Source organism: Zea mays, chromosome 3 (assembly GCF_902167145.1).
Source record: "Zea mays cultivar B73 chromosome 3, Zm-B73-REFERENCE-NAM-5.0, whole genome shotgun sequence".
Taxonomy (NCBI): Eukaryota; Viridiplantae; Streptophyta; class Magnoliopsida; order Poales; family Poaceae; genus Zea; species Zea mays.
In genome coordinates, this window is record NC_050098.1 from 220,727,450 (window position 1) to 220,752,559 (window position 25,110).

The following is a 25,110-nucleotide window of genomic DNA, read 5'->3' on the forward strand; positions in this document are numbered from 1 at the left end:
AACTTACAAAATTCCCGATAACTTCCTCGGGGGTCATTTTAGTATATCTAGGATTACCACGAATTAATTGAACTTGAGTGGGGTTAAGGAAAATGAGAGATCTTAGAATAACCTTAACCATTTCGTGGTCGTCCCACTTGACGCTCCCGAGGTTGCGCACTTGGTTCACCAAAGTCTTGAGCCGGTTGTACATGTGTTGTGGCTCCTCCCCTTTGCGAAGCCGGAACCGACCGAGCTCCCCCTCGATCGTTTCCCGCTTGGTGATCTTGGTGAGCTCATCTCCTTCGTGCGCGGTTTTGAGCACATCCCAAACCTCCTTGGCGCTCTTCAACCCTTGAACTTTGTTATACTCCTCTCTACTTAAAGAGGCGAGGAGTATTGTTGTCGCTTGAGAGTTGAAGTGCTCGATTTGGGCCACCTCATTCTCATCATAATTCTTGTCCCCTACGGATGGTACCTGTGCACCAAACTCAACAACATCCCATATACTTTTGTGGAGTGAGGTTATATGAAATCGCATTAAATCACTCCACCTAGCATAATCTTCACCATCAAAAGTTGGTGGTTTGCCTAATGGGACGGAAAGTAAAGGTGCATGTTTAGAAATGCGAGGATAGTGTAGGGGGATCTTACTAAACTTCTTAAGCTCTTGGCGTTTAGAAGTTACGGAGGGTGCATCGGAGTCGGAGGTTGATGTTGATGAAGTGTCGGTCTCGTAGTAGACCACCTTCCTCATCCTTTTTTGCTTGTCCCCACTCCGACGCGGCTTGTGGGAAGAAGATTTTTCCTTCTTCTCTTTGTGGTGAGAAGAAGATTTCTTCTCCTTCCCTTTGTTGGAGGAGATCTTCTTCTCCTTCCTCTTGGTGCGGGACTCTTCCGATGAAGTGCTCCCGTGGCTTGTAGTGGGCTTTTCGCCGGTCTCCATCTCCTTCTTGGCGTGATCTCCCGACATCACTTCGAGCGGTTAGGCTCTAATGAAGCACCGGGCTCTGATACCAATTGATAGTCGCCTAGAGGGGGGGTGAATAGGGGGAAACTGAAATTTACAAATATAAACACAACTACAAGCCGGGTTAGCGTTAGAAATATAAACGAGTCCGCGAGAGAGGGGGCAAAACAAATCGCAAACAAAAAGAGTGTGACACGCGGATTTGTTTTACCGAGGTTCGGTTCTCGCAAACCTACTCCCCGTTGAGGAGGCCACAAAGGCCGGGTCTCTTTCAACCCTTCCCTCTCTCAAACGGTCCCTCGGACCGAGTGAGCTTCTCTTCTTCTCAATCAAACGGGAACAAAACTTCCCCGCAAGGGCCACCACACAATTGGTGCCTCTTGCCTTGGTTACAATTGATTTTTGATCACAAGAACAAGTGAGAAAGAAAGAAAGCGATCCAAGCGCAAGAGCTCAAAAGAACACGGCAAATCTCTCTCGCTAGTCACTAAAGGCTTGAGTGGAATTGGAGAGGATTTGATCTCTTTGGAGTGTCTAGAATTGAATGCTAGAGCTCTTGTAGTAGTTGGGAAGTGCAAAACTTGGATGCAATGAATGGTGGGGTGGTTGGGGTATTTATAGCCCCAACCACCAAATGTGGCCGTTGGGAGGCTGTCTGCTCGATGGCGCACCGGACAGTCCGGTGCACACCGGACAGTCCGGTGCCCCCTACCACGTCATCACTGCCGTTGGATTCTGACCGTTGGAGCTTCTGACTTGTGGGCCCGCCTAGGTGTCCGGTGCACACCGGACAGCTACTGTTCCTTGTCCGGTGTGCCGGAATGGGCGCGCCTGACTTCTGCGCGCGCTGCGCGTGCATTTATTGCATAGCAGGTAGCCGTTGGCGCGGAGGTAGCCGTTGCTCCGGAGTCGCACCGGACAGTCCGGTGCACACCGGACAGTCCGGTGAATTATAGTGGACTAGCCGTTGGAGTTTCCCGAAGCTGGCGAGTTCCTGAGGCCGCTTCTCCATGGCGCACCGGACACTGTCCGGTGTACACCGGACAGTCCGGTGAATTATAGCGCGAGTGCCTCTGGAAATTCCCGAAGGTGGCGAGTTTGCGTTGGAGTCCTCTGGTGCACCGGACACTGTCCGGTGGCACACCGGACAGTCCGGTGCGCCAAACCAGAGGTGCCTTCGGTTGGCCCTTTGCTCCTTTGTTGAATCCAACTTTTGGTCATTTTGTTGGCTGAGTGTGAACCTTTTACACCTGTATAATCTATACACTTGAGCAAACTAGTTAGTCCAATTGTTTGTGTTGGGCAATTCAACCACCAAAATTAATTAGGGACTAGGTGTAAGCCTAATTCCCTTTCAATATCTTTGCAAATGCTGATGATGTGATATGTTGCTCCAAGTAAGTACAAATGCAAAGCTTAGAACTCAATTGTGAACTGGTATCTGTATCAGGTATCCTAATAGTAATGCATTTACAGAAATAGGACCATCGTGTCAGACAAGAAATAGGTTAGTGATGCTCAGGAAATCAAAGTTTTCCTCTTCCTGAAATTCTCCTGTGTGTTAGAGTTCAAAAAAATGCAAGCGTCCAGACAGACTTAATTACATTGTTCCCGCTTCACCAATTGTTCTCAATAAAGAAGAGGAACAACATGATTCTTAACTGGAGATGGCACCACTGAATTGCCAAATTAAGGCGCTAAATCTACTAAAGCCACATTCAATACTTTTGTAGGGTTGCAACTCATGTTCTATTGGTTCAATTTTTCAAAGCTCGGTTAAATAGGTGGTGACTTTGGAGAAAGGAGAAAAGTCACTTTTCGGCCTCTGGATGAAGAACATGAACACAATATGTTGACGTTTTTGATAACTCCCTAGAGTAATGCTCGCTGAAATAAGATGAGAAATAGATCCCTGGTCAAAATTACAGTAACCACGATATTGACCACAGAATAAGACATGGAAAGCGCAAGTGCATGTAAAGCATCAAATAGGCATCTTACATTCACCATAATGCGTCTTTCTTTCTTTCTTTTTGTTGAGAAGGCCATGCTCATGTCACAGAGGTGAGAAAGCACCTGTTTTCTTTTTAGTTTTTTTACTTTATACTCCTTCTGTTCCAAATTGCACAAACTATGTATGCAGAAAAGCATGAATGACTTACATTTTGGAATGAAAGGGGTACTAACCAATGTTCAGCAATGTGTCTTATTACTCGGATGCACCTGACACATTCATAGTTGTATGAAATGAAATCATTACAAACATGCATTCCATTTTAGTTTTTTTGTTGTTTTTTGTTGGCAACTCTTAGTAAGAAAGAAGAGTGAAGGAAACAGATTTATGATTTAACAATGGTTCAGTAAATAAAGAAGGTGTAACGACATACATACCATGGCTTTCCTCGTGATGTACTTGACGGGCTGACCTTCGAGCAGGCCGATGGCGAGCAGCACGGTTAGTATCCAATATGTTATACATGGGTACTCTGCACCTACTGCGGTGATCATGAAACAAAAAAATGGTAAGTTTTGGGTGCCATTTTTATTTTTGTACAAAAGAAAGCACATCTAACTTTAGTTGGTTGTTTTGCTATCGACTTAGCTAGTTATTGTGCTACTTGTTGCTAGGATTATTGCAAATCAGACTGTGAATATCCAATCAAAAAGAAAGGACCACTAATTTTCATTAATCAATGCGCCCATAGCCTTAACCATGAGCCAAGTATTTGACAGAAACAGTGAGTCCTAAACATGTTCTGCACAGTTAACATGTAGAATAGTCCACAAATTTTGTGGCTACTTTGTAAAATGCAAAGAGGCTAGGTAATCATTGAAGTTCTTCGTGAAATATCAAGTACCTCAAAAATTGTATCCATTCTTTTCCCAGTAAGAATACGAGATATCTGGACTCGGGAGGCCCAGCTCAAACCTTCATTCAAAAGTGCCCTTATCTGCGTTTGTTGAAATACCGGCAACCAGGACAGTAATGCAACTGGTGCCATAATGAGAACATGACACGGTTGACAAAGTCCCAGTAAGTTAAAGCTTGCAAGCTTCTTGATATAATTATGCAGCGACCATTGAGACTTAAAACGTAGAAAACACACTAAATGTTTATGACGAAACCTCGTGAAAATTTTGCATGTAACGATCATATTCTGAGAATGGAGAATGCTATGCCATATCATGTAGTATGGAATGAAACAAAGTTGTTCGGCTGCTGTTGCTCTATGAGCATAAAATACTATAGAATGGCTGCCAAGCAGCGTTAAGATGAGCAGCTGAACAGCTCTACAAGACTGTTTTGTCTTTTGGTCTTTGTCAGTCTTCTTGATTGCTTCCCTCAGCCTTTCTCCCCAATAGTGGGGCATGATTCCATGCCCAAGCATGATGCATAGTTTTAAGATGTCATACACTATTCAGTTATTTCAAAAGATTTGTGCTCCTCAACATTTCACTTATAGATATCATGGTAGTTCCGTTCTTTATTAATGCAACAAAAAATAAAGGTCATGTCTGAAACAAGTCAATATGTCAATTATTCATATTGATCTCATCAGAGTCCTATCGACTATGATGTTGGACGGTATATATCAACATAAGAATGGAAATCAACAATCTACAATAGATGTCAAAAAACAAATATGTGACATAAAAGATGTAGCATCCATAGATGGATTTAAAGCTTCGAAGTAAGCATTTATTGCTTGTAAATACTTTCTGATGAACCGGAATATCTGAATGACAATGCAATTGATTGAATTTAAAGGGTGATAGGGTGAAATATAAGTACAAGTCAGGTTTGCTCCAACTCCAAGTATGTATTCCCTCTTTCATAGCTTGAATTTAAAACTGTTCCATCAGTAATTTTTCCCTATCAAAAGAAAAATGACAGCAAATGAACATAACTCAGAACATAGTTATTGTAATCAATGAGTGTTGTGTAGTATTACAACTCCTTGAACCAAAGTAGGCTGGTTGCACTAACAGTTATGCTCAAAGATTAAAAACCAATGGTAATAGCATTTTTCAAAATATTACAATGCTCTATTGTACTTGTACGTGTCCCACTTTCCTGAATCCAACAAAAGTTGACATGCTCTATTGTTAACTGGAACTATCAATAAATCTAGTGGCAGTCTGGTGACAAAAGCTCATACAGATACATGTAATGCTGAATGGGATAAGAAAATCAATATAGGTATGATAGATACTCCGCAAGCATTGAGTTAGTTCAATAGAGGACAACTGTCATTATTCACACATTGCAACATAAGGGAACATATGAGAAGGCAGAACAACAGACTTACGGGGTAGTCCATTATAACGTTGTCACCTTTGTGAGCTTGAATGCTGCAAGATTCCAGCTTGTACTCCATTTTCAAATACCCACACAATCGTATAAAAACATGCCAAAATATAGGTATGATAGATACTTAGCAAGCATCATCCAATGTAGAGGAAAGTCTATTTTTCTCTGAATCCATTAGGGAGCCATGATAATACAACTACAAAGCTCATTGCACTACTGCAGACCTCGAGTGAAACGACCTAGTTATATGATAACAAAGGGCTACATAATATATCAAAGAAATGAAGAGAGAATATATCAAAGATATGATTATTTGTGTTTACAACACATGAAATTTAGCAACAGTTCAAAAATTGACATAGTTGGATTGTCTAAAAGTTACAAAGAATAACATTTGTTTTTTTAAAATTATTTTTACTAAGTAAATCTAATTTCATACACATAAAAAAACAGCAAGGAGGCCTGGTCTAGATACCACCAGCAATTTATGATCAACACTCGGGTAGTCGGGTAGCAATCAACAAACAACGGTCTCCTTATAAATCAATCTTTGAAACCAGTTATGCTATTTTTCATCTAAAAATTACTCACTCTAGTGTCAACAATTGAATGGCGAAATACATATACAAAGACTATGAGTTGTTGTTCTATAAACTACCACTAATATTTCTAGATAGTCTTTTTCTGTCTTCTCAATAGATTTGTCATGCAGCCTTTTAAATTGCGCAAGTGTTTAGATCGAACTCAACGTAATAAAAACCTCACCGTTGGGAGGCAATATTGTGCAGGACAAATTGAAGCTCCAGAAATCCAAATACATCTGCACTCTTGACAGACTGTAACATGATTTTTCAGGCACCTGGCAATTGATCGAGCACCTTGTAGGCATAACATATACTATTGTAGGAGAAGGAGCTTAATTACCACTGTTGATGCGCTCAACATCTTGCAAGCAATGGGCATTGTGTGGCTGGCCAGCTGCTGCTCACAGTGACCCTGCGCTGCCATTGAGAATCATGGTCGTGGACCACCCGCTCGTGGTGACCCAACGCCCCTGTTTGTCGCCGTGGCCGCACCTGATGATCCCCAAGAAACTGGGTGTCGTGAATCAAGAAACCGAGAACCTGCTAACGCACCCAACCCCAAGAGACCCATGCAAAGCTAGAAACAAACCCAAACCTCCTCCTCGTCGTTGTCGTTATCATCCTCGGGTAGAGGTGGTGAACGTGGCCGAGGAAAATAGGGTTTCAGTTATGGCGTGGATCTCTTGGCAGAGAAGAAGAGGGTCATCGGGCGGATCCGGCTCCCACCTGTCCCCACCGCTGAGGTCATCCACCGACATCTCCGACGACGGCGAGTCGGAGTCCTCTTCCTCTGTCTCACATTCCCCAGCACCTGCACCGTCGCGCACCCGCCTCTCGCCCCTGCCGCTGCCACCCCTCAGATCCAGCTCCTACATGTCCTCGTCGTCGGGGCTGTATTCAGGCATCTACGACGGCGGTAGGGCTGGACGAAATGCTCGTGGCTCGTTAGCTCGCTCGGTTCATGGTCAGCTCGGCTCGGCTCGGATCGGCTCGTTTGAATTTTTTCACGAGCTGAGCTGACATCCTAGCTCAGTTCGTTAACGAGCCAGCTCGGTTCGCTAACGAGCCGGCTCGCGAGCTAAACGAGCTACCACATTCTAGCAAAATGAAACTATATGCATATCATTTACAGAATAATTGATGAACATGTTATATATATGAGGTGTCTATGACCTATGAGTTAAACTAATGATTAATGAACTATATCTATGTGTTAATTTAGTCTATGCAAATATAATTGTAGGTTAAACTGATGAACATGTATGTGAATTGTAAATTGATGAGTGATGAATTGTGCTAATTTGGGGTTACATTGCCGTGGTTTGTGAAATTATGAATATAATTACTATTTTCTATTGTTAAATTAGTTTGAAATTAACTAAAAATTAATTATTATATACGTATTATTATTTTTCTGCTCTGGCTCGCGAGCTAAACGAGCCAGCTCGAGCTCGTAAACGAGCCGAGCCGAGCTGACTCTATGGCTCGTTAACTTAACGAGCCGAGCCGAGCTGGCTCGTTAGCTTAACGAGCCAGCTCGAACTCGGACGAGCCGAGCCGAGCTGGCTCGTTATCCACCCCTAGACGGCGGTGTCTCCCACTTGTCTGGCATGCAGGACGCGAAGGAGGGCGAGGCAGAGGACGCCGTTGGGGTCTAGGAAGGGGAGGCGCCCCTCGCGCGGCGAGGACAAATGAGGTGAAGGGCGACTGGGGCATGCGATGTGGAGGACGATTGGGCAGAGGTGTGGAGGGATGGACGTGACGAAGCTCGACGCGCACAACCTATGAAATTTTCGGGTCCGAGCTGTGGGGCACGTGTCCATGCGCGACGGGCTGAAGACACGCCCAACGCGGAGAGCGCCTGAATTGGGTTGAGGTTTTAACTATCTAGACTAGATTGCAGCGCAGGCTAACACAAAAATAGACTATTTTCTAAATTCAAATAAGGTCTGTTTAGAAGCAACCTAGTTTTTAAGAATCCAGTTTTTATCTTCGGTTTCTAGAATCTAGTTTATGAAAAAAATTCTATAATAGTATTTAGAACCATCTCTGTTTTTTTTGAAAGGGAGAGGCAAAAGACTTGCCGCTCCAATATATTAGAAGGAGTAGAACTAACAGGAAATTACAAGAAATCGAAACGACTTACAAGACTACAAGCAAACTCCTGAACCAACCTACTGAGCAGACCTATTAGTCCGCCGGACCATGGAAACAACCAACTAACCCTTTGACCACTAACGCGACCTGCTCCGCTGATCTAAACTGATTATGAAAGATTCTATTGTTCCTCTCTAACCAAATGCTCCACCAAAAATAAATCATAAGGCCATCAAAAGATCTTCTCGAATGCTTGTTGCACCTACTTCTCAAATTCCTCCACCAATCGTACAAGGATTCAGAGCCAAAGATCCCCCTAAAGGACAAAAGATTCGCCCAAGACAATATTCTGTCCCACACCTCCCTGCTGAAGGGGCAGTCCCTGCATAAATGAACCGTCGTTTCAAAGGTCGAATTACATAGACTACAAGAAGGATTGAAAGGCCATCCCCTTTTCTGAAGGTTCTCTGCTGTCAACACTCTGTTGTGTAAAAGAGTCCAAGCGAAGAAGCGACACTTTGGTTCAGTTTTTGCTTTCCAAATGGAACTAATTTTCATTGTGCAGAAGTTTGTTGAGAACTGAATGTTATATGCGCTGCTTGCACTATACTGTCCATCAGTCGTCCATCTCCAAGAGATGGAATCCTCCAAGTTATTAAGCTCATGCATGTTACTGATAGCCTGCTAGAGGGCTACAAAATCTTTTATTTCGTCTTCTCGTATGCATGGCAGACATAACTGAATCCAACTATTGGCTCTAAGAGCATGGAAAACTGAGATGTTTTTCTTCCTTGCTTTCTTGAACAGATTTGGTGCTATATTCTTAGGCGCCTGGCCATGGATCCAACTAGATTTCCAAAAACTTGTTGTTCTCCCATTATCAACGTTGACCACCGTGGATGCATTGAAAAGTTCTTCATCTATTTTGTCGCATGGCGATTGCAGACCAATCCATGCCTTATCCCTGTCCTTCCAACGCATCCACAACCATATGATTCTTAAAGCCCTTGCGAAGCGTTCTAGGTTCAGAATGCCCAGACCCCCCTTGTTCTTTGGCTGACATGTTGTAGACCAGTTGATCAAACAGTGACCACCACTGCAAGCTTCATGGTTGTTTCCTTTCCAAAGAAAGCCTCTTCGAATCTTATCAATTTTCTTTAGCAGCCATTTTTGAACTGGAAAAACCGTAAGGTGATAAAACGGTTGGGCTGTTAATACTGATTTAACCAATATTTCTCTGCCTGCTTTTGAGAGGAGTCTGCCTTTCCAACCGGCCAGTCTGTTGTTGATTTTTTCCAATAGCGGTTGCAAGGAGATCCTTTTAATCTTCCTAAAGTGGAGGGGAAGACCAAGATACTTTCTAGGCAAGTTAGCATATTTACCCGGGAACACTTCGGCAAGATTTGACCAAAGCGACTCAGGATACCGAATTGGAAAGATTTCAATTTTATCAAAATTAATCTTTAGCCCTGAACAACCTTCAAAGACTTACAGAATCGTTTTGAGAACTTTGAGGTCCGACTTGTCTGCTCTTACAAACACCCCAGCATCATCTGCATACAGGGAACAACGAAGCTTTGCCCCTTTAGGCAGGACACTTCCCAGTAGCCCAGCCTGAGCCGCCTTATCGATCATTCGCTGGAGAGGGTCCATTGCTAAAATGAAAAGAAATGGAGAAAGGGGGTCTCCTTGTCGTACACCACGCTTGTGGTTAATTATGTTTGTCGGCTCTCCATTTATTATTATTTTGGATGAAGATGAGCCCAGAATTAGAGCCATCCAATCACACCACCTTTGGGAGAAACCGAGGGCCTTTAACACATCAAGGAGATAAGCCCAATTTATAGAGTCGAAAACTAGTTTTAGCTAGGAAAGACTAGCTTTTAAGAATCCAGTTTTTATCTTCGGTTTCTAAAATCTAGTTTATGAAAAAAAATTATATAATGTATTTAGAACTATCTCTGTTTTTTATAAACTAGTTTTAGTTAGGAAAGACTAACTTCTTGGTTTTTAAAAAACTGAGAATCTAGTTTCTATAAACTAGACCATAAACTGATATGTTTGGAAACCACCTCAGTTTTTATAAACTAGACTTTTAAAAACCGGTGCTTCCAAACAGGCCCTAAGTAACTGTGTGCATAGATTTTGCCCAATAAAAATGGGCAGGGAAGATGAGAAGGGCAAACACCATTGCCCTTTCATTATTCACGGAGTTGAAAAAAGAAGAAGTATCTCATCCTCGCTGGATTCCAGGCTACAACGAAACACTACACAGTTTTACCTACCCCTTGGTCTTCGAGCAACTACGAACATTTCAGCTAACCAGACTAAAATCTAGTGTTCACTCCATAACCCTCCTGTTATTATTTAGGAAGGCTGAACAGCCGTGTCAATCGGTGAACTGCCATCAGCCCACCGCTGAAGTTGGCTCCAGGGCCACTTAAACTTGCCAGGCTCTAGTTGGCCACACCGTCCCCATCACAACACGTTTCCGTGGAAGTTTGATGAAGGCTCCTGCTTTCCGCATCCCTCCTTTCTCCTCGAGTTTACTTCAGCGGCCCAGCTCTTACCGATCTCTGTCTGGAACTTGCCTGAAACAGATGTTAAGAACATGTTTAGTGAAAAGGGGACAGCTGGAAACGATTGTCACTTTGGACATCGTGAGTTAGGAAACAGAGATTGATTAAATTACCGGCAGTGGAGAGAAAGAACTCATCTAGCACTTTGCCATGTTCTGTAAATTTCAAGATGCATTAAGTTAGAAGGATAAATGAATTAAGCTAGCAGGGCATGTACAACGGTACGGTTTTTAAAATTGAAGACACAACACTGTAGGTACTGGGGTGTATCTAAATCTTATGTCTTATTTAATAAAATTCTCTAAGACATAACCTATTTATGTGGGTTGTACATTGTACTAGTGAAGCTGTGTTTTGCTTAAAAAACTGAGCCAGACGTGTGTCTTCATGAAGATAGTGTGTCTTCGTTTTTTACACTTATCTCCCTAGACACACCTCAAGACACAGTGCATTAAAATGCTTTGTACATGTCAATATGAGTGAAACACCAATACATGACAACAACCATTTATTGTGAAGTCTTTCGAGGCCTGTTTGTAAGTAGAGTATTTTTGTAGTTTCTATGCAATACATGGTTTATAGGAATACGAGAGAATTTTATGCCATAAGGTGTTTGGTTGCTTTCCTAAAAATAAAAACTATGTTTTCAAAAGCATAGTATTATGAATACCATGGTATTTTTAGAGTATTGGAAACTCCACTCTAACCCAAAGTTTTCATGGCATGACTAGCTTTTGCCTAAATACTATGGTTTGCAACATTGTATCCAAACAATGTTTCTAAAACCATGGTGTTTTTAGAGTTGGCCAAAACTATGGTATTGTCATGACAATTGTAAAGTATAGTATTGTAAAACCATGGTTTTGAGAAACATTGTTCATTGTTGCCAAACCTGCCCTCAGTTTTAAAGTGAAAAGTTTGGTAACAAAGTGCAATTGGTATGGTTATAATGCAATCAATACTCACCATTCCTAAGCTGTGACGCTAGTTCAACAAGCCAAGTACTTACATGTGTTTTGCATAAACTCATAGATCATAATGATTTATCAAGAATAACATAAAAAACAATATAATCTATTATCCATACTTCATTCTAGGAGTAAATCATTTCATATCAACAAAGCAGTTTACTCCCTTGGAGTGTTCACAACAGGAATACTTTAACTGAACATACCATATAGCCAACTATAGTCAAGGACAATTAAAGGAGGCTTATGTTTTGAATCATTGTGCCATTACAAAAAGTCATTACCTTTCTCATATTCCAATGCCTGAAGAATCATTTCCACCTGAAAAAAGATGAAATGCAACACACAACACACAAAACACATGATAACGAAGAAATAAAGGAAAAGAAAATGCATGAAAGTAACTGTATTGCTAAACATAAAAAAGGTCAGACCCATTGTCGACCCATTGTCGGAGGCTCCCACATGAGTGAGGTCTAAGAAAGAGATAAACTGAGATAAGCCTCCCCCCTCCCCCGCAAATGTGGAGAGACTAATTGTATTACTAAAAATTAAAAAACACGAAATATCCATCATGTAACAAAAACAAATTTGCATACTTTGAAGAATTAAACCTATGGCATATGAGGAAGAAACCTCAAAGTAACTTTAACATTCCTTGGAATTAAGACTAACATGCACAAGTTGCAACTTGGTAAATAAGGCCATGAAGAACAAGAAGTCTATTAGGTCATACAAACAAGCAAGCAAATCGTTGATCACCAATCTAATTGAAAACAAACCAGGAGCAAGTACTTGTGATGAACTTGCTCTAAAAGTTCATAATCTACCATTGTTTAAAAGGCGTCGCCTAGACGACGCCTAGGTACGCCTAGGTGTCCAGGCGACATTTTTTGCTTGGCGTCCGCGGCGCCCAGGTAAACTTGAGTATGGCGTCCGCCTAGGCGCGGTAGGCGTCTGGGCGACGCCTTTCTCCCCCCTGGGCGATGCCTAACCTAGGGTTTGTTGGCGCTGGATTTTGGCGCCCGATGCGCTAGCTTTGGCGGGCGTTGCCCCTGTAAATTGGCGCGTGTTCCCCTTGTGCGCGGCTGCTCCTCCCCTTGCGCGCGCGGCTCTTCCTGTGCGCGCGGCTGCTCCTCCCTGCGTGCCCTGTGCTCGCCGCTCGCGGCTGCTGCTCGCCTGCTCGCGGCTGCTGCTCGCTGGGCGCGCGGCTGGCTGGCTGCTCCCCCTCCCTGGGCGCCCCTCACTGGTAGATTGGTAGACTGGTAGGTCCTCCTCCCCTGCTTTCTCTCAGGTGTCAAGACTCAAGAATGATGTTCCTCCTCCCCTGCTTTCCCTGCCCCCTGTAACAGCTGTTTGGTTGCTTGGTATTTGACTAGTAAGGCGTCGCCTAGGCGTTCAGGCGGTGGCTGAGCGCCTAGTTCCGCCTAGCCGCCTTTAAAACCATGTAATCTACCAAGATTGGTAAATCTGACGGATCTGCTAAGTAAAAAAAAACATATACATAGCTACAACTAGCAGTCATGATGATCAGACACTGGAAAGACAAATAACAATAATAAAAGAACATTATAGAAACAATTGCCTTCTTACTTTATCAAAATCTTTTACAAGATTGGCTTCAATAGAAGAATTGTTCTCATATTCTTCCCACAACTCTTTAATCTCATCAGCTGCAAAACAAAAGTATTATAGATAAATAGTTCGTCTTTTGGTGTTGGAAGTTTCTACATGATCTGACATTTAAGATAGAAAATGTGCACCCACCAGCTGGCCCACCACCAAGAACTTGGCACATTTCATCTAGTGCTGCTTGTTCGCGCCGGCTTTTTTCAGCCTTAGGTATACCATCCGATGGGGTAATGTCACCAACAATAGCTATTAAACAAAGAATTTTAAATATTTGACTAATTTACTAAAGGGATTTGTGGATGAAATAAGCATTTAAGCTAATAAAGTATTCGCAGGTGAAGTGTAGTTTTCATGATCAGATAAGTGCATTGGACATACAAGACACCAACAATTTGTGTACTGCATGGCACACATGACCTTGACCTACCTTCTGCAATGTCATGCACAATAGCAATTTTGATACACCTGATTAAAGAATGATGGTCAACACCAAGCAGAAAACTAAGATATGACAAAGGCTAAAGCATAACGAAACAATAAAGCGAAAGATTAATTTGAAGAGATGGACCTTTCTCGATCCACAGCAGGCAGATCACCAGCAATCAGAGCCATCAAGGCCATTCGGTACATGTGATCAGCAATGGACTCAGGGCCCTTGATGCTATGGTTTATCCATCCTTTCCTTTTGGTGGTCTAAAGAATAAACAAAAGGAATAGGCACCAGAATCATGTGATATGATGGACCTAAGCATCAAAGAAATTAGGGGCATGAATGAATTGATCCAAATCATTGCACATGCACAAGGCGGTGCAGCCACTTTTACTTTCTGTGTGCACTTTAGAATTTCTTACAAATATTGTGAGCATCTCCGGTGTGACCCTAGCGGCCTTGGAACAACATATCAGGGGACGACTGATTAGTACGAGCATGATTAGTAGTATCTTGTACCTTGAGGCGGTGACACAGGGTGAGGAAATCGATGGCCGAGGCGGCCGACGACGGCACTGAGGTCGGTGCCACGGTCGCGGCGTCCTCCGGCGGTGGCGGCCGCCTGGGAACGGGCGATCCGCCAGGTACAGGTCCCCCAGAGACGGCGGTGACGACCAGGGCGAGGCGGCGCGGCGTGCGCTCGACGGGGAGGATGCGCTGCGGGGTGCGGCGCAGGAGGCCACGCGCCGCGGGTTGGGAGGGAAACCGCGAGCTCACCGCCATGGTGAGAGCTCCGGTAGACGGTGAGAGCTAGGCTCTGGATCGGAAAGGTCAGAGATCAACGGCGGCGGCTCTGCGCCTCTCTTTGCTTTTGGGGAACAGGCGGACACCAGACGGCGGACAGGCTGGGTGGGCAGGAGCGCGAGAGGCGAGGTGGGACCGTGGGAGTGGGATCGGGTCGGACGCCAGTCTCTGCAGCTTGCACACAGCATCTCTTTTCTCTTGTGAGCATCCGACCGTCGGAACGACCGTACTACCAAACACAGATGAACGACGCCGGCCGGGCTGTGCTAGAGATGGCCAAACGGGCCGCCCGGCCCGGCCCGGCCCGGGCCCGGTGAAACCCGGCCAAAAACCGGGCTGGGTCTGCTGAGCCAGCGGGCTTAATTTTCTGTCCAAGCCCGGCCCGCAGCGGGCCTAAACGGGCCGGGCCGGCCCGTTTAGCACGAAAAAACGGGCCAAAAAAACGGGTTAAACGGGCCGGTAAGCACGTTTTAGTGTAAAAAACGGGCTTGACGGGCTTAGAGGTAAACGGGTCGTGCCGGGCTAGCCCGCCGTGCCTAGTTTCTTGTCAAAGCCCGCCCGCTTATTCTACCGTGTCGGGCTCGGACCGGGCCCAAAAAGCGGGCTTCATGCCGGGCTCATGGGCCTCGTGCTTTTTGGCCATCTATAGTGCTGACTGACTACTGTAACAATATTTATTAAAAAAGCTATAGTTTTACAATATTATAGTTTACTATTGTCATAATAATATCGTAGTTTTGGCAACTCAAAAAACATTGTTTAATATAATATTGTAAACTATGATATTAAACAAAGAAAGCAATGCCATGGAATTTTTTGGACCGGAGTTTCCAATAACTAAAAATATCTTGGTATCTAAAATATCATGTATTTGCAAAACATGTTTTTATGAACATAACCAAATAGCTTATGACATAAAATATTACGATATTACTCAAAACATAGTATTGCATAAAAAATCTAGAAATACTTCACTCCATAGGTCCTAGAAGATTTCAGTCACATGATTGGTGCATAAAAAATGTTTAGTAGTATAAATTCACGTATAGTTCTATCAATTCATATTTATTTGTATAAATTCATGTTTAATTGTATAAATTCGTGTATAATTCTATAAATTCATATTTATTCGTATAAATTTTTAATTCTATGAATTCATATTTATTTGTATCAATCCATGTTTAATTCTATACATTAACGTATAATTTCATAAATTTATGTTTATTTGTATAAATTCATGTATAGTTCTATAAATACGTGTTTGTTTGTATAAATTTATGTTTAATTATATACATTTATGTTTAATTAAATAAATCCATGTTTTTTAAAAATATGTTTTTATAATTTATGTTTGATTCTAAAATTCATGATGTGTATTGCTACGGTTTCCATGTTCTGCGGTTTCTATATATCACATATTCTAAAAAATATGTGTTCTATTGGTTAGCAGGTTAGGTGAGTGTGAACGTGAAGGCGTGAAGCTAACAACCAAGGTTTAAATCCTCGTTTGCGCATAAGTTTATCCTATTTTTTTGCATAAAATGGGAAGAGAAGAGGTAATACACGGCGACGGTCAAACCGCGGAGATTTGAACAACAGCATAAGTAGGGCGGTCTGAACTAAGCTTCAGTAAATCCAAACTTCTGACATTTTTGCATGTTACTAGGCACTTGTCTGAACTAAGCTCATAACTTTGAACAAACCCATCATTATGGAGAGCTAATTTTCTACTTTTTCTGTAGAAACAATTTGTCTCGTTGTGCTTTCTGGGCTGATCCCGTACTCCATTTCACATCGATAACGCGCCCTCTTCCACCTATAGGTAGTTTGAGAGAAGTTTCTTTTGAAGTGGATACCTCAAGACCAAAAATAGCCCGTAATAATCCAGCTTCCGCGATATAGGACGATTCGCTCGCTATCTAAGGCGTTAATTTACCTACTAAAATATTGCCAGTTTCTACCCAGGATCCCAACCTTACAACTCCATTTCTGTCCAAATTGCAAAGTAAATGTTCTTCTAGATGTGGTATTTGTTTAGTGATTTTTCAGCGGAGCCTTGGCTTGTCGTACCCGTATGAATTTCATATTTTCGGATGTGAAAAGAAGTATAAATATCCTCATATACCAAACATTCACTAATTAGTACCGCGTCTTCAAAATTGTAACCCTCCCAGGGCATATAAGCTACTAAAACGTTTTTTCCTAAAGCAAGTTTCCCGCCAACTGTAGCTGCTCCCTCCGCTAAAATTTACCTTTTTTAATGGATTTACCCCGCGGAACCCGAGGTTTTTGGTGCATAGTAGAGATTTAGCACACAATAATAACAGCAAAAGTTTACCTTCGCTCTAAAACCCCCCCGATATCCTGACGGTTCACGTGTAATTTAATAATTAACATTATGTAAATAGATGGTTAATCCAATACGTAGTACATAACCTTGCTTCATGTCACGCCCACGAATTTAACGATGTGAGCAAACGGCAACAGCAACTCCGTCCACACCTTAACTTACAGCAAGCATTATAACTCGAAGCGAGCATACAAGCACACCAATCGTCAACCACCCCGCCCCATCCATTTACACCCATGGCAAGCAATGATAAGCTTCTCCATTATATAGCCACTTCTGCGATTAGATTACACTGAGTTGTAGTGTAGAGACCAATATCATCATTTCACCGGGTATAAATAAACAACCCTGCGTTAGGGACCTCGGTACTGGCGGAAGCACGAGAGGCAGCCCTGCGTCTGGTCCTTAGGGATCATGCCGCCACCCTTGGACGTGTCGATCGCCTCCAGCATGGACACCACCTCCGCCATCTCGGGACGCTTGTCCGGGTTCGCGTCCCAGCATCGCTTCATCACATTCGCTAGCGAGCTCGGGCAGCAGCGCGGTATCTCAGGCCTCAGATTCTGTGCAAATTTTTCATTTCACCTCAGGCTTCCAGTGACAAACATGGCAGCGAGGAACGCCGAACGAGAAAGAGGCATGTCTTTATTTTCACCTGGCGAACGACGGCAGAGGTGACCTCAGAAAAACTGAGATCAGGGTACGGCATGTCACAGCAGTATATCTCCCACAGGCAGATCCCAAAGCTGTACACGTCACACTTCCTGTTGTAAGCATGGCCATTGAGAACCTGCATGCATATGCCAATGTAACCCAGATATGCTCTTTCAAGAAACAGGAAATAAAAGTGCAAGTGCAGAGAAAGGATCCCGAATTTCAGATCAATGAAAAAATCCTGCTGCCTTGCAGATGATGCATCGGTGTGAGACAATGGATAGTGCAGCTTCAAGAAGGGAACAGTTTCGACCAATTTACTGGAGATATTAGAGGCCACGTAACTGTGTGGTCTTTAAGATACTTCAGCTATTACATGCAGGGCACGTTTCCAGCTTATACTTAAGTAGTTTCCGTGCAAATACCTATCGATATAAAGGATAGCTTCTCCAGGTGTGCAGTTTTAGATTTAGGAACACAGACCGATGGTTAAAATCAAATACCTCAGGAGCCATGTAACCAAGCGTCCCTGTTTCTCCCGTCATATCGCTAGGATTTGAAGCCTCGACTCGAGCAACACCAAAATCAGCGATCTTTACCGTTCTCGTCTTGTCCAGAAGCATGTTTTCAGTCTTGACATCACGGTGCACTATTTTCTTTGAGTGGAGGTAGCATAATCTATTGAAACGACATATATCACAATTATATCTTCTGAGACTAAAGAGTGAAGACACGTAGCAACGAAATTCCAGGCAAAAATCAACAAAGAAAAAGCGATCAATTACTTACCCCCTGGCAAGGTCAAGAGCTATTTGGACCACAACTTTAAAGGCAAGTTTCCTTCTCCTGTTCTTTATCAGAAAATTTTTCAGCGCACCTCCAGCAAGGTACTCAACAACAACACAGCAAATATTGCTTGGCATGCCAAGCTGTCCATGTTCCGTTTGTATATTTAAATCTCTTGCGCCCATTATAGCCCCAATAAACTGTTTGGTAAAAGTTCAAGATGTTGTTAGGACAGCTAGTTGCGCTTGGAAAGATATCAATAATATTCAGCAACAAGAAACAAGAACAGATAATAATAGTAGTTGATGATCTATATTGAATTTTAAAGATGTAAAAGAAAACAAACCTCCTACATATTCCTAGGTAAATTTGCTATCATGTTGAAATAAATTCACATAGTATATGCAACTAAATCAATGCCATAAAACCTCCAAATTTCTATTTTTCTTAAAATTTGTAATGTATCAAATGGTACAAGAAAGGTTTTGTTGTCCCTTACCAGCAGTTACAAGACTAGCTTTGGGATATATTGCATGCTTTGAAACAAATTAGGACGCATCGGAGCATCAAAAGAGATGGTAGTGCACTAGTGCTGCATATGCCCCTCACTATGCTGTCAGATACCCAGACATAGGGAATAATATGAAGACCAACAGCATAGGGATGATTGGACACATATTTCAGTACATTGAAATAGATACTCCCTTCGTTTCTTTTTAGTTGTCGCTGGATAGTTTAATTTTGCACTATCCAGCGACAACTAAAACGAAACGGAGGGAGTACCTCGTGTGTTAGTAACCAAGTTTAATCATAAGGTTGATATTAATAATATCAGACAACAATTTTAGACTTTGTCTTATGAACCAAAGATATACAATAACTGAAGAAGTGTCTTATATCAGCAGAGTGGCTTAAACTAAGAAATTAGAAGGGGGAGGAAAAGGGCTTCTTCAGGCAACAATTACCTTAGTAACGTTTGGATGCTCAAGCTTATGCCAGACAGCGACCTCTTGTGCAAACGCTGCTCTTAGTGCACCAATTTCTTGTTCTGATCTATGGCCATCTTCGCCCCAGTCAAGCAATTTTACTAGAAGATGGTAACATTTGACAATCAGTGTTGAGAAATGTAAGTTAAGATGGTAAACACAAAGTTTATCATGTGAACGTGCATTTTACTCCATATCTGTTATAACTTATGAATGAAAGCATGATTGCCCAAGGATGGACAAAGCGCATTCCAAAACTCAAAAGTGTAGGTTAGCACTTGATGGGGACCAAAGGTAGCACATTCTTGACGAATAGGATGCACTTTGTTGCGCATGGCAAACAATAATTTGTAAAGGGTCAAACTTACCATCCTTTTATGCATGGTGTCTAAAATGGAACAATGAGACACCTAATATTCTAGCATGAGCATGAAGCACACACGGAAGTAAAGCGTGACAGCTGATAGGAGGTACTTTATGGAGGACAGTGAGGAAACTGGAACCATCACACAGCCAAAGTAACGAATAATTGAAAAGCACTTATGGATGCCTAGGACACATTTGATATAACATTCTAATCCAATTTTAAGAATATAAGTGAATAAATTGGATGGTGGGCCAAACATATTGAGAGGGCAGCATGCAAAGGGAGATAAAGTTCTGGACATACAAATTGCTTCTGCTTTTTCAGAGCATCTCCAACCATGGGTCCTAAATAGGAGTCCTAAAAATTAAAATGAGACCTGTTTTGAAGAGTTTAGGGCCTAATTAACATTTCTAACTCCAACAGCAGGCCCTATAACGAGCCCTTTACTGTTTTTTTTGTTGCCCGCTAAAATATTTACCGCCACTTTTTCTTTACCGGTTAAAATCTGCCGCCAAAGGATGCCCCGCAGTTTCCCTGATCACAATCAGAATTAACAACAGTCATGTATTAATACCTGTAATCAGGCATCACCGTCGAGGGATCAGCGCTGCCCACAGTAGATCGATGTACAGATGCCGATGGTGTGCTCTGTCGACTATCGAAGGTGCCAGGTTCTACTCTCCCTATCGCATCTAGGGCAGCAAGCAAGGAGGTACGGCGGCGCTGCTGTGGTTGCGGCGGCGCAGTTGAGGGGGATTTGGAGCTGCGGCGGCGCTGTTTGGGGTGTGGCGCCCCTTGGTCGACGGGATCCATGCGGGCGGCGGCTTCAGGCGAGGAGACGACCAGGCGGTGGCTTGGGGGAGGCGGCCAGGCGGGGGGATTCTGGGGGAGACAGCCAGCGGCTTCAGGCGAGGAGACGACCAAGCGGTGGCTTGGGGAGGCGGCCAGGCGGGTGGATTCTGGGGGAGACGGCCAGGCGGTGGCTTGGGGGCGGCGGCTTCAGGCGAGTCGCAGCAGGAAGCGGAAGAGCATGGAATCGGTTGGGTTCAGAAGAAAAAAAAGAAAGATAGGGCCCCACTCCGTGGGTACTATATCTAGGACCCAAACACCGAGTCTTAAATCTAATTGACAAAATTTAGTGAAATAGGACTCCTGTTGGAAGCTTTTTTTTCCTCTTAAGTCCTATATTTCAATTTAAGACCCAGTTTAGGACCTGTGTTGGAGATGCTCTCATGAGTCATGTGATTTTGCTTTAGCGGGACAATGCCAAAATGTTAATTTAAACTTCTGGCTGCAAATTTCAGTGTATTTATTATCTTTTTTTTTTTGAAACATTGACCCGGTTCAGATGCTTTCCAATTTCCCTGGTCCCCTGAAAAGTGCAACATCAATCGCATGTTGCGACTTTTTGCCTAAATCGCCAGCTTTATTCTTTAACCTCCTTACTTCTAGTGGCTCATCATAAGATGAACACATGAATCATGCCTACGAAAAACTTTAACTGTTGGTTGGCTCGAATCACATGAGCGGTTACATACCAAAAAGCTGTAAGGGGACTTATCTAACAGAAGTCACGGAATACACCAAGGAGCCGAGAAAAAGCAGAGGTGTCAACTTTAGCAAATTGCCGGCAAGAAAAGGCACAGATGACACGACAGGCGAAAACAACTCGCCAAATAAACCATTTAGAACAACCACCTATAGCAAATGGCATTGCTATCTAACGATCAATTCTGCTCACCATTCTAAGCAGGGAACAGAAAATGAAGAATGAGTCACAGAGTCACAGTTTAGTATGGACTTGCGGAGAAATCGATCAGATTAGAAAACCAAATTCTAGCGCACGGCATGAAAAGCTAAAGATAACTAGCGTGGCAATGTCGTCGAACAGTTCATGGGCAATGAAAATTGGCTCGTCATCGCTATTGCACGCGTAAGCTTCAGCTGTACAAAAAGTAAGTAGTGTGGGTGCTTGAACGATACCAGCGACGTCCTGGCCGTCGTAGACGCCGCGGTGGACGGTGCCAAAGGTGCCGCGCGCGATGACGCCCTTGATGATGAGCTTGGTAGGGTCGATCTCCCAGTCCTCACGGCACCGCTGCAGTGGCGTCAGCTCCTCCGGACCCAGCTTGGCCGTTTCGCCGCGGCGGCTCCCTGTCCCAGAGACTGGGCCAACTACCCGCTCCGCGGGATGTCCGAGGTGGCGCTCGAGCTGCTCGTCCAGGCTCTTGAGGTCGATCTGGTCCGCGCGCAAGAACCCAGCGTCGCCGCCCGCGCTGGTTGGCTGCCTCATGCTTGCAGTGGTTGTAGCCGGGAGCGCCGGGGAGGTGAGCGGCGGTGGCAACGGATGCTGTGGGGTTGAGCGGCGCGGGAGGTGTCACGTGGTTTGGCTGCTGCAGTGGTGGTGGCGGCGGCTACTGGGGAAGAAGATGAAGAGGTGGCGAGGCGGAGATGATTCCAGTTCGTGCGGGAGTCTCCATGTGAGCGCATGAGATAGTGGGTTGCCGAAGTAGGCACGGCCGCACGGGGTACGGGAGGGCAAGTGACGCCGGAGGCCAGACCCGGAGGTCAGGAGCCGAGGACTCGTGTTGCGGTTGTGGGTCCCACAAGGGGTTTCGTGTGAGCAACTGAGCACTTGGACCTAGCGCTGTTCGCCTGTGAACATGTCTGTGCACAGGACCCGTTCGTGTACAAATCGACAAATCCAATCCGGATCTTTCATTCAACAACTAAGGGCCGGTTCGTTTCCGAAGGAATGCACCAAGAATAGTTTTTGTTGATCAAATTGTATAAAAATTAGAGAAACAATCTGGGTAGGAATAATTCTGGTCTTCCATTCCGTGTCAATCGAACGGACCCTAACAGGTAACTAGGGATGAAAACGGTTTCGGAATTTTTCGGAATTTCAGAAACCGATTTCAAAATTTTTCGATCGAATTCATCGGTAACGGTATTTTTCGCAAACAGAATCGGTTTTCAGAATTTTCTATCGGAATCGGCGTGGTGTTTTACCGACCGTTTCCTCCGGTTACCGGTTTTTGTCGGAAATTACCGGATTTATGTCTCGAAATTTTCCGGAATTGTGTCTCAGATTTTTTTCGGAATTTTCCATCATGTGATTTTTTTCGCATTGTCTATACGTCTCTAGATAAGAATTACTTATTTTGTATTTTTTGGACGTCTTAAGATTTTTTTAGGGATAGATGGTGTTGGAAGGCAGTTGAGATTAACGATTTGGTCTCTTGAACGAATCCATCCTTTTCTATGCACATGTTATGTATTAGTAATACATAATGATAGAGAGCCGATAGTTCGTCTTTTCCACACACTGGATTTTAGGGTTTTCCTGTGAGGCTGTGAAGGAATAAATATTTCATGAGTAAACATGTCATGTCAGCTAAATCGAGTGGATATTGTGAATTGTGAACTTTGAGTCTGTGAACTTGTGATCTTTATGAACTTGTTATATTGTGAACTTGTTATATTGTGAACTTGTGATCTTTATAAACTTTTTATATTATAAATTTGTGATCCTTGTGAACTTGTTATATTGTGAACTTGTTATATCATGAATTGTGAACTTGTGGTCTTTGTGATCTTTTGTCAACTTTGTTGTATTGTGAAGTTTGATATGTTTACTGATCGTATTTTAGATTTCGACCATTACCGGTGTATTTTCAGTACCGAACTTTCGTTTCCGATGTTTTCGAAATACCGATATCGTTTCCGTTTCCGGAGTTACCGTTTTCGATTTTATTTCTGATAAAAAATATGAAAACAGTAATGGTTTATATATTTACCGACCGTTTTCATCCCTAAAGGTAACGTGTTTTATAAAAAAATCCTTCCACGCTTACCCGTGCTCAGCTGCACATTTGGAAAAAAACTCTGCACGCTCAACTATTGATTGTTAGATAAAATGTATAGGTTAGATTTGTGCACGAAGAGGATCTTATGTATATGATATGTTCTTATAGTCTTTCACTAGCTCAGTACCCGTGCGTTGCAACGGGATTATATAATAGTTCGATAACTTATATATACAAATGTGTGTTATATTGTTATGAGATGGAGGACGACATCCACGAGCCGTCCGGGATGACGTTGAAGAGAAACTCGGGCCTGTGACGCACGAGCACTCACCTAGTAGTGTATTATACAAGATTTAACAAGACAATTTAAAGGCAAAAATTCAAGAATGATCTTTCATAGACTACTGTAAATTCATGACTAAAAGCCCACTGTAATTGACTTGCTTGAAGAACACAATAATACTACTGTGAATATGTGATACAACTTAATCACAGTAGTAAAATTACATCTGATGTTGTATTTGGTAAAAAAAATTCAGAGTTCAGAGCCAACAACTAAACTCAGGTGTTACAAGGTACAACGAACCTTACTATTCAGATTATTAATATAAAAACTCAAGATAGGTGTAATCCTCAAACAATCATAAGCAATGTGTATAGGAATTTTAGGCATAATGGTGCCTACCACATGCTTTAGTATTCAGATTATTAACACAAACTCATGACATAATGACCAAAAAATATTAACACACAAACATGGACATAATGTTGTTTAGGAATTTCAGACATATATAGAGGTCAAATAGAGGAATTTTAGACAATGAACAATTATCATCATCAATAGGCTAGAGTTCAAATTCTTAATATATGAACTTGACATATAATAGTGCCTCTTGCAGTGTCGCCTTAGTTTAAAAGCAGTAATATGGCATAGAGAGGAGAGGAGAGGAGAGGAGAGAAGAGACGAGAGGAAATAAACAATATCTATTGCTTTCCATATAAACTCATAAAGTTATATATATTCCAATCCCATGGAGAGATGAGGGGAGGAGAGCTACAAAAACCAATCCTGTTCTGTTTCTCCTTTTAGGCCTAACCCTATGCAGCAGCATATTCATCCAAGAAACCAACAACCTGTAACATATCCCTTATTATCCTACCCATTACAAACTTGTCATTAAAATTAAATTCAGTACTGACTAATATTATCTCGATCAATCTTCAAGGACATCAAGCTCGATTTTGCTATGCTACAGAGAATGGTGCATGTGGACCCTTCTTCCTTATATGCATCAGGTGGTCTAAAGTTAGCTTTAACCTTTAGCCCACCTTACATTAGAGATTTGGACATCAAAAGAAAGCTAAAACATTCTAAAGCTTTTAGATCTCTATGTTTAGAAGAGGGAGGCAAACATGCCCTAGAATATTGGAGATCGCAGCTGCTGCTATCACCAAGTAACACACTAAGATATCAAAGACCACAACTGCTTCTATCACCGTTTAAATTACAGGATTCAGTAGTGGTGCTTTTGCTTCTACCTTAACAACTAAGATCTCAATCCATCTTAATTTGTCCAACCGAACTCTGAATGAAAAAAGGAATCACATTTCAGGAATGATTGACGAGTTAGCACAATGCAGGTTCAGAACCTTTGGTGATTTCCAAAATAAAGACTCACATGTATGTCTATAGCAATTTATACTTTTAAAAATGTATACTTATTGAGACCTGATAACCACATTTAGCTAGCTTATCAGGAGGGAGCATGGTAACTCATAATGCCTTGTAATTACTGAATA

At 42.8% G+C, this 25,110-nt stretch overlaps 2 protein-coding genes across 2 annotated transcripts; both read right to left on the reverse strand.

Annotated features, from left to right (window-relative positions):
- Positions 1–10,112: 10,112 nt before the first annotated feature.
- Positions 10,113–14,509, reverse strand: LOC100284692 (HD domain containing protein). Its single transcript, NM_001157587.2, has 8 exons — positions 14,071–14,509; positions 13,690–13,814; positions 13,549–13,586; positions 13,257–13,367; positions 13,083–13,162; positions 11,774–11,810; positions 10,635–10,676; positions 10,113–10,533 (listed from the first exon to the last, which is right to left on the reverse strand). The coding sequence occupies exons 1-8, from the start codon at positions 14,332–14,334 to the stop codon at positions 10,421–10,423; spliced, it is 810 nt and encodes a 269-aa protein (NP_001151059.2). The 5' UTR covers positions 14,335–14,509; the 3' UTR covers positions 10,113–10,420.
- Positions 14,510–16,782: 2,273 nt separating this feature from the next.
- LOC100194330 (putative protein kinase superfamily protein) lies at positions 16,783–22,118 on the reverse strand. Its single transcript, NM_001359458.1, has 6 exons — positions 21,482–22,118; positions 19,111–19,232; positions 18,149–18,345; positions 17,863–18,037; positions 17,361–17,495; positions 16,783–17,268 (listed from the first exon to the last, which is right to left on the reverse strand). The coding sequence occupies exons 1-6, from the start codon at positions 21,789–21,791 to the stop codon at positions 17,059–17,061; spliced, it is 1,149 nt and encodes a 382-aa protein (NP_001346387.1). The 5' UTR covers positions 21,792–22,118; the 3' UTR covers positions 16,783–17,058.
- Between the last annotated feature and the right edge of the window lie 2,992 nt (positions 22,119–25,110).